The sequence below is a fragment of the Aulonocara sp. 'chitande type north' Nkhata Bay genome, linkage group LG19, assembly GCF_057382095.1.
Source record: "Aulonocara sp. 'chitande type north' Nkhata Bay isolate Kocher_YH1m ecotype deep benthic linkage group LG19, A_spYH_male_GT1.1, whole genome shotgun sequence".
Classification (NCBI taxonomy): Eukaryota; Metazoa; Chordata; class Actinopteri; order Cichliformes; family Cichlidae; genus Aulonocara; species Aulonocara sp. 'chitande type north' Nkhata Bay.
In genome coordinates this window covers 9,321,405-9,335,201 of record NC_141362.1, presented here as the reverse complement: position 1 = coordinate 9,335,201, position 13,797 = coordinate 9,321,405, and the positions used below count along the sequence as shown (strand labels likewise).

The 13,797-nt window shown below is 41.0% G+C and overlaps 1 protein-coding gene across 2 annotated transcripts; it reads left to right on the top strand.

Annotated features, from left to right (window-relative positions):
• Positions 1-1,058: 1,058 nt before the first annotated feature.
• Positions 1,059-12,556, top strand: ap5s1 (adaptor related protein complex 5 subunit sigma 1). 2 transcript variants are annotated; one of them, XM_086275693.1, is made up of 4 exons: positions 1,059-1,164; positions 4,028-4,218; positions 6,473-6,764; positions 10,893-12,556. In XM_086275693.1, the coding sequence occupies exons 1-4, from the start codon at positions 1,114-1,116 to the stop codon at positions 11,019-11,021; spliced, it is 663 nt and encodes a 220-aa protein (XP_086131819.1). In that variant the 5' UTR covers positions 1,059-1,113; the 3' UTR covers positions 11,022-12,556. The 2 variants fall into 2 exon arrangements, with proteins under 2 accessions (XP_086131819.1, XP_086131820.1); XM_086275694.1 differs by lacking the exon at positions 1,059-1,164 and adding an exon at positions 3,487-3,584.
• The last annotated feature ends 1,241 nt before the right edge of the window (positions 12,557-13,797 follow it).

The following is a 13,797-nucleotide window of genomic DNA, read 5'->3' as shown; positions in this document are numbered from 1 at the left end:
CATTTGATGAACCACCCATTCAGAAAAATTGATGACGAAAAGCTAATGAAGTCTTGAGAAAATAAATGCGTCTTCAACGCTCTGACTAATTTTTTCCATGTTCAGTCATTTCACTGTCATCATAGAGAAATGCACCAGCCACGCAGTCGTACAGATTAAGCTCTTTGTTAGGCTTGTTCTTACGTTTGACACACTGGTCTAAAGAATAGTTAGTTATTAAGTTACATTCATTCAATTCTTTTCTGTCTTTTCTGTAAGTGGAACATAATTTCACCTGCACAACATTCATATGTTAACCAGTGATTTGAGAAGTGCTACAACTATCTTCATATTTTCCCATTTTTATGTCTGTTCTTTTAAACATGGAATTTTTATGCGCATCTTAAAAGTACAGACAGTTGTTTTTAAAAAAAAAATTATTTAATAGAGTCAAAGAATGTTATTCTCATAAATGTACAGTAATTGTTCCAACAAATGTATGCATTGTCATAACTTTGAATTCATCCATTAAAAATACACAGGAGTTAACACCGGTTTGTGGCAGCTACTATGTCGCTCCGCCATCTTGACTACAATGGCCAAGATGGTCATCATGTTCCACCTACCGTAATCGCATCTTATGTATGCGTCTGGAGACTTGCAAAAGGTGGAGAAGAAGAGAATCTGGACAGCTCAAGGCTGGCTAGCTTACAAACAGCTGTTTATAAGCTAACATTGTGAAAGCTAATGGAGTTTCCTAAAAATCACACTTTCCCTCTGATAAACAGTTTGATTACATTCTCACGTCATATGAGTTTATTTACAAAGTGCCAAAGTCCAATAATGTTATATTAACTTCAAAGTTCCAATTTTCTCTAACACCAGTTAACAGCGGCTAACCGAGTTTATTGGTGGCTAACAGCTAACAGGATATCTTCAAAAAAAGATCATAGTGTCTGTGCCATTGAACAGAAGTGAACATCGCTGACACATCAACTCGTATTCAAGTTTTACAGCCTCCTAAAAGTAAATAGACGTGGACGCCTCTCATCTGCATATTGACAGTTGAGGCAAACAGTGGCCTGCCCAGATAGCAAAAAGACTCCAGGGCAGATTTGGTCCAGAGTCACTTTAATGCCTGAGTACACTCACTACAGATTAATGGTCTGTCTTCTGGAACAAATGGTAAGCATCCCATGTGTGTTGACTGGAGTCTGCAATCTACAGACATCTAGTAGTAAGTTTTTACACACTGTCATTTTAAGCTACAATATTGTATGCTTATATGGAGACATCTCAAACAAAATAAAAGATAGTAATTTTTGTGTGGGGTTACAGTAACTCCCTGTATTAGTGTCTTTCTCAGTTGTAGTTGGTTTACAACTCTGCTGCTTGACTTCTAACTGCCTGACAACACATCCCTCCTTTTTTAGCTCAGTTGCACTGTCTACCTGTGAAATAGAGTTGTTTTTAAAATATTATTATTTACTTTAAAAGCCCTCTGAGGATCAGCTCCACAATAGTTCACGGATGTTTTAAGCCCAAATTTTGCCTCCAGGTTCGAGGTCACTGAGGTCATCCTCCAGCAACGTCTCTCAGCGTCCCCTTTTCGCCTAAAGCCTAAAAGCAACCGCATCTTTGTTTTTATAGCCCTCAGGCTCTGGAATAATTTGCCATCCCATATAAAAACCTGTCAAACAGGTGATTGTTTTTAAATCAAATCTGAAGACTTACTTTTATTTGTATTCCCTTTGAGTTAAGTTTGAGGGGCCTCGTGGTTTTTGTCATGTCCATTGTGAATGTTTTATTCCTGCTCATTTATGTCAGCTGCTGTTTGTATTCTTAGACATTGTTTATATAGTCATTTCTATTTGACTGGTGGTTTTTATGTGAATTATGGTACTTGAGTTTTTGTAGACCTGGAGTATAAATACATCTGCTTTAACTGGATAGAACTCCTGTTGTTTTAAATGTGCAATAGAAACAAAGGTGACATGAGTGTCCTAGCTAAATAATGAAACAAGACAGCTTAATTTCAGGTTAAACCTGACTGAGGTAACTAAACCAAACTGTATATCTAAAAGAAGAGTCAGGGTACCACTGAATTCAGGAAGATGAATCACCAAAATGTGGAACCTATCGAAAGCAGCGAGAAGTTGTTGTATTCAATTCAATTCAATTTTATTTATGCAACGCCAAATCAGAGCAACAGTCGCTCAAGGCGCTTTATATTGTAAGGTAGACCCTAAAATAATACAACCAACCCCAACAATCGTATGACCCCTATGCGCAAGCACTTTGGCGAAAGTTGGAAGGAGAAACTTCCACAGGAAGAAACCTCCAACAGAACCAGACTCAGGGAGGGGCGGGGCCATCTGCCACAACCGGCTGGAGAGAGGGGAGCAAGACAGGATAGAAGACATGCTGTGGAAGAGAGTCAGAGATGAACAATAACTAATGATTAAATGCAGAGAGGTGTATAAACACACTTTGAGTGGAAAAGCTGACTCAAGAAGAAGGGCTCAATGCATCATGGGAATCCCCCAGCAGCCTACACTTATCGTAGCTTAACTAAGGGAGGATTCAGGGTCACCTGATCCAGCCCTAACTATATGCTTTAGCAAAAAGGAAAGTTTTAAACCTAATCTTAAAAGTAGAGATTGTGTCTGTCTTCAAAATCCAAACTGGAAGCTGTTTCCACAGAAGAGGGGCCTGAAAACTGAAGGCTGTCCCTCCATTCTACTTTTGAAAACTCTAGGAACAGCAAGTAAGCCTTCACTCTGAGAGCAGGGTGCTTTATTGGGATAATATGACACTAAACGATCTGTAACATATGACAGGGTCTCATCGTCATGTCAAATTGCATGTGAGAAGAGACTTTTTAAAGGGTTTTAAAATGACATTCTAGATTTTACCTGGAACCAATGAAGAGAAGCTAATATGGGAGAAATACAGTCCTTCTTTCTTGCCTATGTTACTTGTTTGCTGTGGCCTTTTGGATCAAAATAAGGATTTCCAGGATTTCCTGCCTGATGCTAAGGAGTCTAGTTTAGTCTAGCCTAGAAATCCCTAAAATACCTACTGAGATGTTTCATTCTGGACCAACGTGGTGAACTAACATGAGTCCCTAAAGCCAGACTGCTAACAGCCTCATGATGCTATTCTCTTCCAGCTGTTAGAGTTGTAATAATGACATACGGAGTTCTGAATGTCATAAAATCAGCAGTTCTTTTAATAAAATAAAATAAAATCCTATGAAGAGCTAGAACTATCCCCAGGTCTTGTTACACTGTGTTTCAGTTACACCAAGTAAGTTCAGGGCTGAGGGTGAAGAGGTTAACAGGATGGTGGAGTGAATGCTAACAAAGCAGAGTGAATGCTCTCTTTCTTCTTCACACACACACAGACAGACGCATGCACACACACAGAGGAGGGCCTCTCAGTGTAAAGAAGCATGACCAGCAGCAGCTGTTGGATTACCAGCTGCCTCTGTTTATCTGCTGAGACCCCGAAACCCTCTGTTCTCACTCAGCCTCTCTGCAGCCTCTCCTGTCCCTCAGTCCTGAGAGCTGTACTAGGAAGAAAGAGACTATTGAGTTAGTGAGGTATGTTGAGCTGAAAGCAGGAGTGTTTAATTTCACATGTGACCTGTTCAATAGAATGTTACGGTCAGAATTATTGATCGTATTGTCTATGATCAGTGTACTATAGACTGTCAGCTAAAGCAATGCTATTCTGGCTAAACCATTCTGATTTTACACACAGCCACCACACAGCTCCATGCTGCCGTTTAAAAACAATCATTTGTAAGTGTAAACAAACAAACAAACAGTCTTCAAAGATACTGTATGGCTCTGAATAACACTGCTGGGAGCATATGTGGGAGTCGCTGACTGCGAGCGACCTCTGGTGGTTATATTTATGAAAAGCAACAGTGCACGAGACTGGTCAGCTGACCAATGCGGAAGTGCTTAAAATCAGCAGTGTAAACAACGATTCAGAAGAAATAAAGTAAAAAGCTCTGTTTGGATAACTTTTTCTCCCCTAGTACGACAGCATGGTTCGGTGTTTCCTCATCCACACCGTGTGCCCGGTGAGTGCTCTGTCTGCCGGGGAGAGCCGTGTTCTGTACTCCCGGGTTTTCGGTCCAGATGACGGAGTCCTGTCCGAGCGGCACCGAGACTTCAGCCCGGAGGAAAGAAGGCTTCTGCAGAAGGAGAGGGTGACCGCAGTAGCCAGGTGGGTGTTTGTGGTTAACAGTTAAAAATAAATCATTATTCGAAGTCATTTTTTTTCTGGACATCCACAGATTGGGACAGAAGTGGACACTTTAATTAAGCCCTTTTTGTGTAATTTTGCCTGTAGGAGTGAAGAGATAAGGACAGCAGACATAATTAAATTCAGTTAATCACCTTTCTGTGTTTTTGCATTACATTAACATAGTGGAAACGACTTGACAGCCCAAGGCTCTGTCCCATTACTTGAGCTTCATTCATTTTCCACCAGGTAGACAGAGTGGACCTGTTGTGGTAGTCTTCTGATTCCGCTTTGTGGATGCATCTGATTTACACTATTCCCTCGTGTTTACAACAGGATTCAGCAGTTCATGCAGAGACTGCAGGGGGCAAAGATGTTTTTGTTTCCTCCTGAATAAATGTCTCAGTCAGCTCTGATAGCTGATGTGTGTTTTCTTTTCATGTTTTGGAACTAACACCTGTCCAGATAAAGACATGCAGCCAGTGTATTCTGTTGAGTGGCGTCTGTTCGTGTCCCTGCATTGCCTGTTGATGTTTGTCATATACAGTATTGTTCAAAAGGCTCTTTGAATGCTCTATTCATATCCGTCATGCAGTGTCATGAAGATCTATCCAGCGATGAGCACAGGAGCTATGTTTAGACTCAAGAACACAGGACTACTTGTTATACAGATGGTCTGCCAGACACCGAGATGGCCTCAGTCTCAATGCTTTAAAAAAATGAATTTACCTGCCAGAGTACCTAGAGCCATTTTTGGCTTTTGAGCAATTTTTTTTTTTTTACTGCTAATTGTATGAAGGTAATTTAAAAAAATACTGAAAATAGCACCCTGGCTTTATTTCTAGTGATTTTTAGGATTTATTCTTGTTGATAACTCATAATAGCAGTTCTTTCACCATCAATCATCTCTCTGTTTTCTCATATAAAGCATCCTGCTATTTTGATGGGAACACACAATGTAAAATGCCAGACAATAATATTTTTTTTCAGTGACTCATGAATCATTGTGTGTAGGGATGGGTATTGATAAGATTTTAACGATTCCGATTCCATTTTCGATTCTGTTTAACGATTCGATTCTTTATCGATTCTTTTTTTTTTTTTAAAAAGGAGAACACTAAGGTCGATTAGCTTAGAACTTTGTTTTATATCTTCTCTTTGAACAAGATAGAAACTTAGGAGTAACATGGCCTTACAAACCCAACAGTGAGAGCTTCAGAGATCCACAGCCTACGGCTCTTCAATGGGGTGTCACAGGGTCCCCAGGAAAAAAAATTGTAAATGTACAATAATAAAATAAATATTCTTCTGTAGCAATAACAAAGTATAACATAAATTGTTCTGTGGCAATTACACAAGAATATCCAGTAATGTCCCTGCCTACAATTAAACACATTCACTTACCAAAAATCATCTGCTGTGGCAAACGGGTGCAAGCCTTTGACCACAAACTGAGTCACTGCTCTGTGACGTTCGTCTATCCTGCCTGAAAGGAGACGCTGCCGGCAGACTGCAGCGAGAACTGCCAGCATCTGAGCCAGACTCTGTCTCTCTCATCATGGTCACCTACATGTACAGTAATGGCAGGTCTTGTAATAAGGCAGATCACGCTAACATAATATGCACTGTTAGTTGATTATTTACCTGCCGCATTAACGGAAGAGGGCGTGCAAACGTTACCGCTGCTGCTGGGAGAGTCACGAGTCCGGAGTGGAATTAAAAACACGACATTCATTTAAGGTCATCGCGTGTTTTGTGAGCAAATGCTTTTGCATATTCGTAGTGTTTCCTCCCTTAAATGAAATATCTACTTTGCAAGTTGCCCTGTTGTCATCGGTTCTCATGAAGTATAATCAAACTTTTGAGCGTTTGAGCCGCTTAGGCGCCGTGTTTCCTGCCAGGTAAATGACGCTCCGCAACGTGGTGACGTCATTCGGGGCGACTGGAATCGATAAGGGAATCGTTTGCAAAAATGGCAAACGATTCCAAGGAATTGAAACAGTGGGAACCGGTTCTCAACAAGAACCGGTTTTCGATACCCATCCCTAATTGTGTGTGTGTGTGTTTTGTTTTTCTCCTGTTCCAGCCTGTAACTAGCGATTACTACTGTCAAAGACAACGGTTGTTCTAATGTTATCAGTAAAACTGGTTAAATAGCTCAAAATAAAATGAGTCCCACAGTTATTGTGACTATGAAAGCATCCTAACTAATGGCAAAACACTTTTTGTGTCTCAGACAAGTCCGGAGTGCTATCTCTCTGTCCCGGGAAGCCTTGGGTCGGCTGATAGTGGAGACGTTGCCGGGCGAAGAGAATCTGGCTCTGCAGGACGCCGACTGCGGCGTGGTGCGGCTCAGAGCCGGAGACCCGTTCTCCGAGGAGACGAGCGCTCTGTGGCTGGGGGTTCAGAGTCTGGGCTTCACGCTCGTCTGTGAGCCTCATGAGAACCTGCTGCTGGCTGAGGGAACACTGCGCAACCTGACCCGCCACTGCCTGGAGCACCTGCACATGCTGGGGCAAGGGAGCGAGGTGAGCCGTGGACACACATTCTACTGCTCAAAAAAATGAAAGGAACACTTTTTAATCAGCGTACACCATCAAGTCAGTTAAGTTTCTGGGATACTGAGCTGGTCAGCTAAGTAGCAGTAGGTTGTAAATAAGTTTCAGTTGCTTTGAAATTAAGAGTAGGTGCACTAGAGGGGCAAAAATGAGACAACCCCCAAAACAGGTTTTACAGGTCGAGGCCCCTGACATTTTTTTCCTGCCTCATCTTTTCTGATTGTTTTCTGGTACCAGGACCCTACAGAGGTTGCACAGGTACTCCAACTCCTTCAGGATGACACATCAATATGTTTCAATATGAAGGTTTGCTGTGTCTCACAGCACAGTCTCAAGACCACACAGGAGATTCCAGCAGGCAGGTAGCTACTCTAGGAGAGCTGGACTTCTTCTAGAGTGAGCATACTCACTCTGTTGCACTCGATGTGTGTTTAATTTGGACCTGGGGCCCGTTCTTCGTACGTCGCTTACTACATCCAAGATCAAATGACACATCCAAGACCAAATCATCGCGCTAACCGTGAGCTCGCTAATCCGGTTCTCCGAACACACCTGCTGTTGACGATTAGTACAGCTGGATGAAGTAATGTGAGATCACTGGGTGTCGTAAAAGGGGCTACGCATCCATAGTAGAAACATTGATCGGCAACCCTCTGATTGGTCGGCGAAAATGTCGAAGGAGCGCGCTCAGTATTTTTCGGCAGCAGAGCAAGAACTCTTGAGTGAGGGATTTCAGGAGTTTAATCAGAACTCAAGGGAACACTGCAAAGGCTGCAAAAGCAAGGAGAGAGGGCTGGCAGGAAGTTGCTGACAAATTAAACTCGTAAGTAATTTCATATCACACTAGGGCTGCTCGATTATGGCAAAAATGATAATCACGATTATTTTCACTGAAATTGAGATCACGATTATTTGACGATATTTATTTAACCCTTTAAGACCTACTATAGAACCAAGTCCACCAGAGCTTATATTATTTTTATTTATTTTTTTACATGCTGTAGTGCCATTTGTGGGAGCATTTCAAGTTGCTATACATCAATACAACTGTTATAGCCCATAACATAATAATATGTATGCATTAAGTGCATAGTAATTACATAAATTGCAAAAAAGTGCAATAAACTACAAAAAAAATTGAAAATCGCTTTTGTTTTGTTTACATATATTTCTACTTGGAGAAGTTTAAGAGGTTTATCCCTCAAAACTTTAAATACAAAAAAGTTGCAAAAAATAGTTTACAACAACAGGAGATTTATTTTGAGTGTCTTCATAGTTTTATTTTGGAGATACAGCAATTTTTATATACTGCAGGAAAAACAAAAAACTTGCAAAGAAAACAGCAGGTGCATCATTTCACTGTGGGAAGTGTTACGAACAGCTGATAGGAACGGCAAAGCGTGTTTCTGGAATATTATGTTTTTGTTCATGCAAGCGCTTTTTATGCAATTTTTGCAAAGCTATATGTGGAACGAAACCGTGACCGAGGACAAGCTGATGGCATCAGATGTAAGTACAACTCCTCCGGTTTCATATGCAAAACAAATTATTGCGCTAGCTTACACGGTTCAGATTCTACAGGGGTTTAAAAATAGTAACGCAAAACGGAGCGTGCTGCTCTGACCGGCTTTAAAGGGTTAACAATGACTTTAAAAAAATAATATAAAATAGTGTGCAACACCACTGAAGTTTTTTTTTTTTTTTTTTAACTCTTTTCAACCAACGGCAGTCACTCTCCTCTCCAAATAACTTCTGCTTAGCTTTCCGAGCTTCCCTCGGGTCCTCTTAATCAGCGGTCTCCACCCTTTTTTGCGCCACGGACCGGTTTATGCCCGACAATATTTTCACGGACCGGCCTTTAAGGTGTCGCGGATAAATGAGGGAGGGGCTAATAATCGGCTCAGTCATTTTTAATGATCGTTGAAAGCCCAGATCGTAATCGTGATTAAAATTCGATTAATTGAGCAGCCCTATATCACACTATATTATCCAATATTATATTACATTATATTATATTATATTATGTTATATTATATCCCCTTTCACATTAGAGCCCCAACAGGACCCACTAGAACATGGGAACAAGTAAAAGTGAAATATAAGAATATTCTACAGAATGGTAATATTTATCACTTATATTGCTTTTAGTCTCTTGAAAAGAGACCCTGAAATAATCTGTTTGTTTGTTCATAACAGCAACCAAGAAAAGGGCAGAGCAAAAAAAGACAAGTGGTGGTCCTGCACCCCCTCGTCAACAAGTTGGTTAAGTAAATAATATCCTCACGGGAAAATCGATATCTCTCAATGAGCACACTGTCGCGCTGAGCTAAAGGATCCTGTCTGTCCCGCAATATACGCTGAATTCTGAAAACTCTCCTTATCCACCTTCGCTTTTATAGCCGTGGTCTCTCATCTTGATTACACGAAGTAATTTACAATTACTACTCTAAAATATGAATTACATCTGTAATAATCACATACATGTAATAGAATGTTAATAGTACATTTCCCTTTTTTAGGATATGACCTGTATGTATCTGTGTGAAATCAATAAAAGAATCAAGTACTGCATTATCTTTAGTTACATTGATAATATTTATTTATGGTGAAACAGTGGTGGAATATCGCTGTTGCTTTCGTATAAATGAAGCGGACATACCTGCGTGGCCGCGATCTAATCCTGTTTACATAAAGTAAGCCTGCTCCCGAGCAGGTTTACGCTTACGGCTCTGTTGCTACGACAGCAAGTCCCGGATGAGCTTCGGGGAACCGAACGATCCAGGATCACGCGAAATCGTCAACAATCAAATCCAGCTAACTTACTTAGCGAGGTACGAAGAACGGGCCCCTGGTCTGGAGTATTCAGGATCTATTTTCACAAATACAGTTTAGATTTCATAAATATGACAGAGTTATAATAAGTGCCCATATTACTATAGTTCAAACTTGCCAATTCCAGTTACTGTAATTTGTAAATGGCTATGGTCTGGTGCGGTATGAATTTTCATATGTTAAACCCATTTAAATTGGGTTTAAACTTTGTATTATCAGGAGTATTGTCCCTTTGATTGAGAAGTGGACGCCTGCCTGCGGGGTTGTAGCCAGCAGCAGTTTCATGAGCTTCATCTCAGTTAATTCACGTCACTGAATGAGAACTCTGGTATTGATGCCTTTTTGAGTGTCATCAGTTCAATTATCTGACAAGTAATATGGGGCCATGTGTCACTGATTGTGCTGACAGACCATGCAAGAAGTCTTTCTCTCAGTTTTGATGAATGAAGTTATGGTGTTTTATGTGTTTGTGTGTTTCACAGCACTTACTTTTAGCGCCTGTGCGATAAACCTGCTGATAGCTTAGCGCTCTCATCGAAATATAGATGCTTCTGGCTAATCTTGGTGTCAGCTAAAATGCTAAACATGGGGATGTCACAAGCTGAAGTGCAACATCACATTTGTTAATGCCTTCTTTTATATACTGTTTAAGGCTTTCATAGATTAAAGAAGTGTTATCTCTGATGGCTGCTTCAGTGAGAAGTGTGTGAAGAACACTGAGACATGTCATTAGCTTTGAAGTTATTCTCAACAGTGAAACTTTAAAGACCTCTTGAGCCTTTTGACTTGTACAAACCTAGTGAAGCCATGAGTCACTGACCAGCTGTTGATAAAATGTATTGTTTTATTTCATTTCTCCAATTTTTCTTTTTTTCTGACAGGAATAATTGCATAAACATCTTTTCTTTACCACAAACATACAGTAGATCACTGTGACTCATGCATCTTCCGGCTGCTGTAAAGTGCATTTGTATTCAGAAACTGTAGCGAGTGTTTGTGTCTATATGCGTCCTAAGGCATCATCAGACTGCAATCCATTAACTTAAACAGTTTACCTCCCCAAAGAAAGATGATTGTCGAACACTGGTATCGAGACTCGCAAGAGCAGCCTCTCATTACGTGCTATGAAAAATATCAATAAAGCAAAATTCAGCAGTAATGAAACTAGATTGCAGCAGCGCGCATTCTTATTACCAGCTTTTAAGCATCTCTTGATTAATCGAGAAGCCTGCTCGGGGTCATCACTTGTGGCATTTTTCTCTCCAGGTCCTGCTGAAGAGCAACCGGATCGACGTCCTGCTCAGTCGCCTGCTTCCTCACGGCCAGCTGCTCTTCCTCAACCACCGCTTTGCCCAGAGTTTGGAAAAGGAAGTAGCGGCTTATATGGCCAAATAAAGCCGAGCAGCCACGGTTGCCATTTTCAGGGAGGGCGGGCTATCATTTACAGCTACTTCTAGCTATATCTGCTGGCTTCCAAGCAAACAAGCCCTCTGTCATTCACCTCCGGTGACATTTCCACGCTGGAAGACGAAGAGCGGACTACCAGCTGCTGCTGCTGCTGCTGCTGTTGTTAGAGATTGCATGATGTGTAAACACACAGAGTGGTAAATACCTGCCTCATCCACTTGCAGCTCACTCTTGGCTGTTTACTGTGTGGGTGGCTTCACTTCAAATCCTGTTTGTCAAATTGAAGAGTGGAAAGAAAAATGTGGCAGATTAAAGAGTGCAGTCGCAGAGGCCAGTTAAGACGTACTTGTCAGCATTAAAGCCTGCTGTTTATCTGATTCACCATACTCGAAATGTCACAGTGTGACCTTGAGGAGCCAGACTTGACCCTTTTTTGTGCTTTTTCAGATTTCAGTGAGTATAAATGAAATCTCGGAGTGTTATTGCCTTATAGTAACTCCTCATAAGACCTTACGTTTCCTACTACTCATCGGGATAGCGAATGGGTTTTAAAAGAATGTTTTGGGAGAACAAGAACACAGTATAAATCCTCTTAAAGAAATGCACAATAGAAAGGGAAGAACAAAAGATCTAGATCTGAGTTGTTTTATGACAATTTATAGCAGAAATGCCGCAATGCCAGTGATGCTAAGGACAACGGACGGGGCAGGAAGTGAGGAGACGTTTGGATAAACTATTATGAATGAAAGCAGAAATGTTGGCATGCAGAACATGGAACAAAACATGAGGAAATGATGACAAGTAGACCTACAAACACAAACATCCTGACTCAACAAATAAAAAATGTATTCCTGTGTCCCCGACTGCCTCTCCTCACATCGAGCCAGACTCTCCTGCTCCTCCTTCTGGCCTCTTAAGAGCTTCTTAAACCCCACTTTTTGTGCTGGCAACCAAAACCAGAGCTGTGTTTTTAGGTGTGTGTCTGTGTGTGTGGAGAGGAGATTGTGTGGATGCCAACATTGATTGCTTTGATCTTCTTCTTTTTCCCCCCCTGTATTAAAAATAAAACTAATTTCTTGTATTACCCAAGGCGTATGCTTTGATACTTGTGTAGTCTGCAATCAAGGATGCGGCACATCTCCCCCACCCAAAAAAAGAAAAAAAAAAAGAAGATATCAGCGAGGAGCTGGGGATTGCACCTTAAATGAGATGTAGCACACAAGAGGAGAATTTGATATGCTGAGCAAAAATTACTGAAAAAAATGAACCACCATAAACACCTTTACACTGATCGTGACAAGTAATGTCATGGTATGACCAGGAGAGGGAGCTGTTACTGTGACTTTCAGTGTGCCATGAAGGACGTTGGAGGGGAAATCTTACTTGGAGCTCTCTTCATAGAGAAAGAACTTGTTAAAAGATGGATGCTGGACTGAGGGAGACTTCCACATAATTGCAAAATAAAAAGGACAAGTACAAGACAAGAAGAAGTATTACTGAAGAGTCCTCACGGAGATGACAAGAAAGCTTGCCTTAGAAAGTTGGTAAGGTGGTCATACTGAATATTAACTTTCCAGCTTGTACAAATTGTTTTTGCCTTATATATGTATATATATATATATATATATATACATACACACATATATAGCAAAATATAAAGAAATGAGGGGCGGTACTGTATTTTATCTGTTTTGAGAATGCTCATCTTTCCATCCTGAAGCTATTATAAATAATGCCAGTGGAGACATCAGCTAAGTAAGTGTTGGTCCATCAACTTTCCAATAACAGCGTCTCTACTAATAGCGTGTAAAACACAGAAAAAGTATCTGACTCCAGGGGAACATTTTCTAAGGACAGATCCACTAAATGGAAGACATCAAACGGAACTCAAGAGTTCTTTCAGTCAAGAAATTGTTACATTTCCCTTTTTTCCAACCAACAAAAACAGCCATATAAAGAAATATAAAGAAGTTGTGTAGAACTGGCCCGCACAGAGACCTGACTTCAACCCCATCCAAAACCTTTGAGATGAGCTAGAACATTGACTGCGAGCCAGAACTCATCATCCAACATCAGTGAGCGACCTTATGAATAACTCAGAGCTGGTTCAGACAGGCAGCGCAGGTCCTCTGCTGCACTCGCATGGCCTGCTTTTCTCTCTGCGTGCAGTGCCGTGCAGACGTTTGGGCAGTAGTGCTCGTCAAAATGACTCTGAATGGCCAATAAAGATGTCCTGATTTCTAAAAGGCACCGAGTTAAAGAGGATACATTTGATTTAATATTTCACGCAAATTGCTTTTCTTTAATTTGCATATTCCACAATTTCAACATAAAAAAGAAAAAATGGCCCACAGCAAAGATAGGTCAGCGCTTAGCAGCGTGCCCTTTGGCAAGGATCACAGCATGAAGGTACTTTCTGTGGTGCTATGAGTCTTTCAGTTCTTGTTTGGGGGGATTTACAGTTGTTGTTTGAACACAGCAGAATGCAGTGGCACCACTCTAAATCTTCATGAAGGTCTTTTGCACTCAGACTGTGCTTTTGATTTGCCTCTCTAGCGATTCTATGAGCAATTTTCTCAAAGTTTTCCAGGTCTTCCTGACCGCAGCCTGGCCTCCACCGTTCCTGTTAACTAACATTTCTTAATTGCACTTCTAACTGAGGAAACATCCATCTTCCTACTGTCTTCTTGCAGCCTTCTCCTGCTTTGGGGGCATCAATTACTCTAATTTTCCAAGTGCAGTGCAGCTGTGTTCTCTACTGATT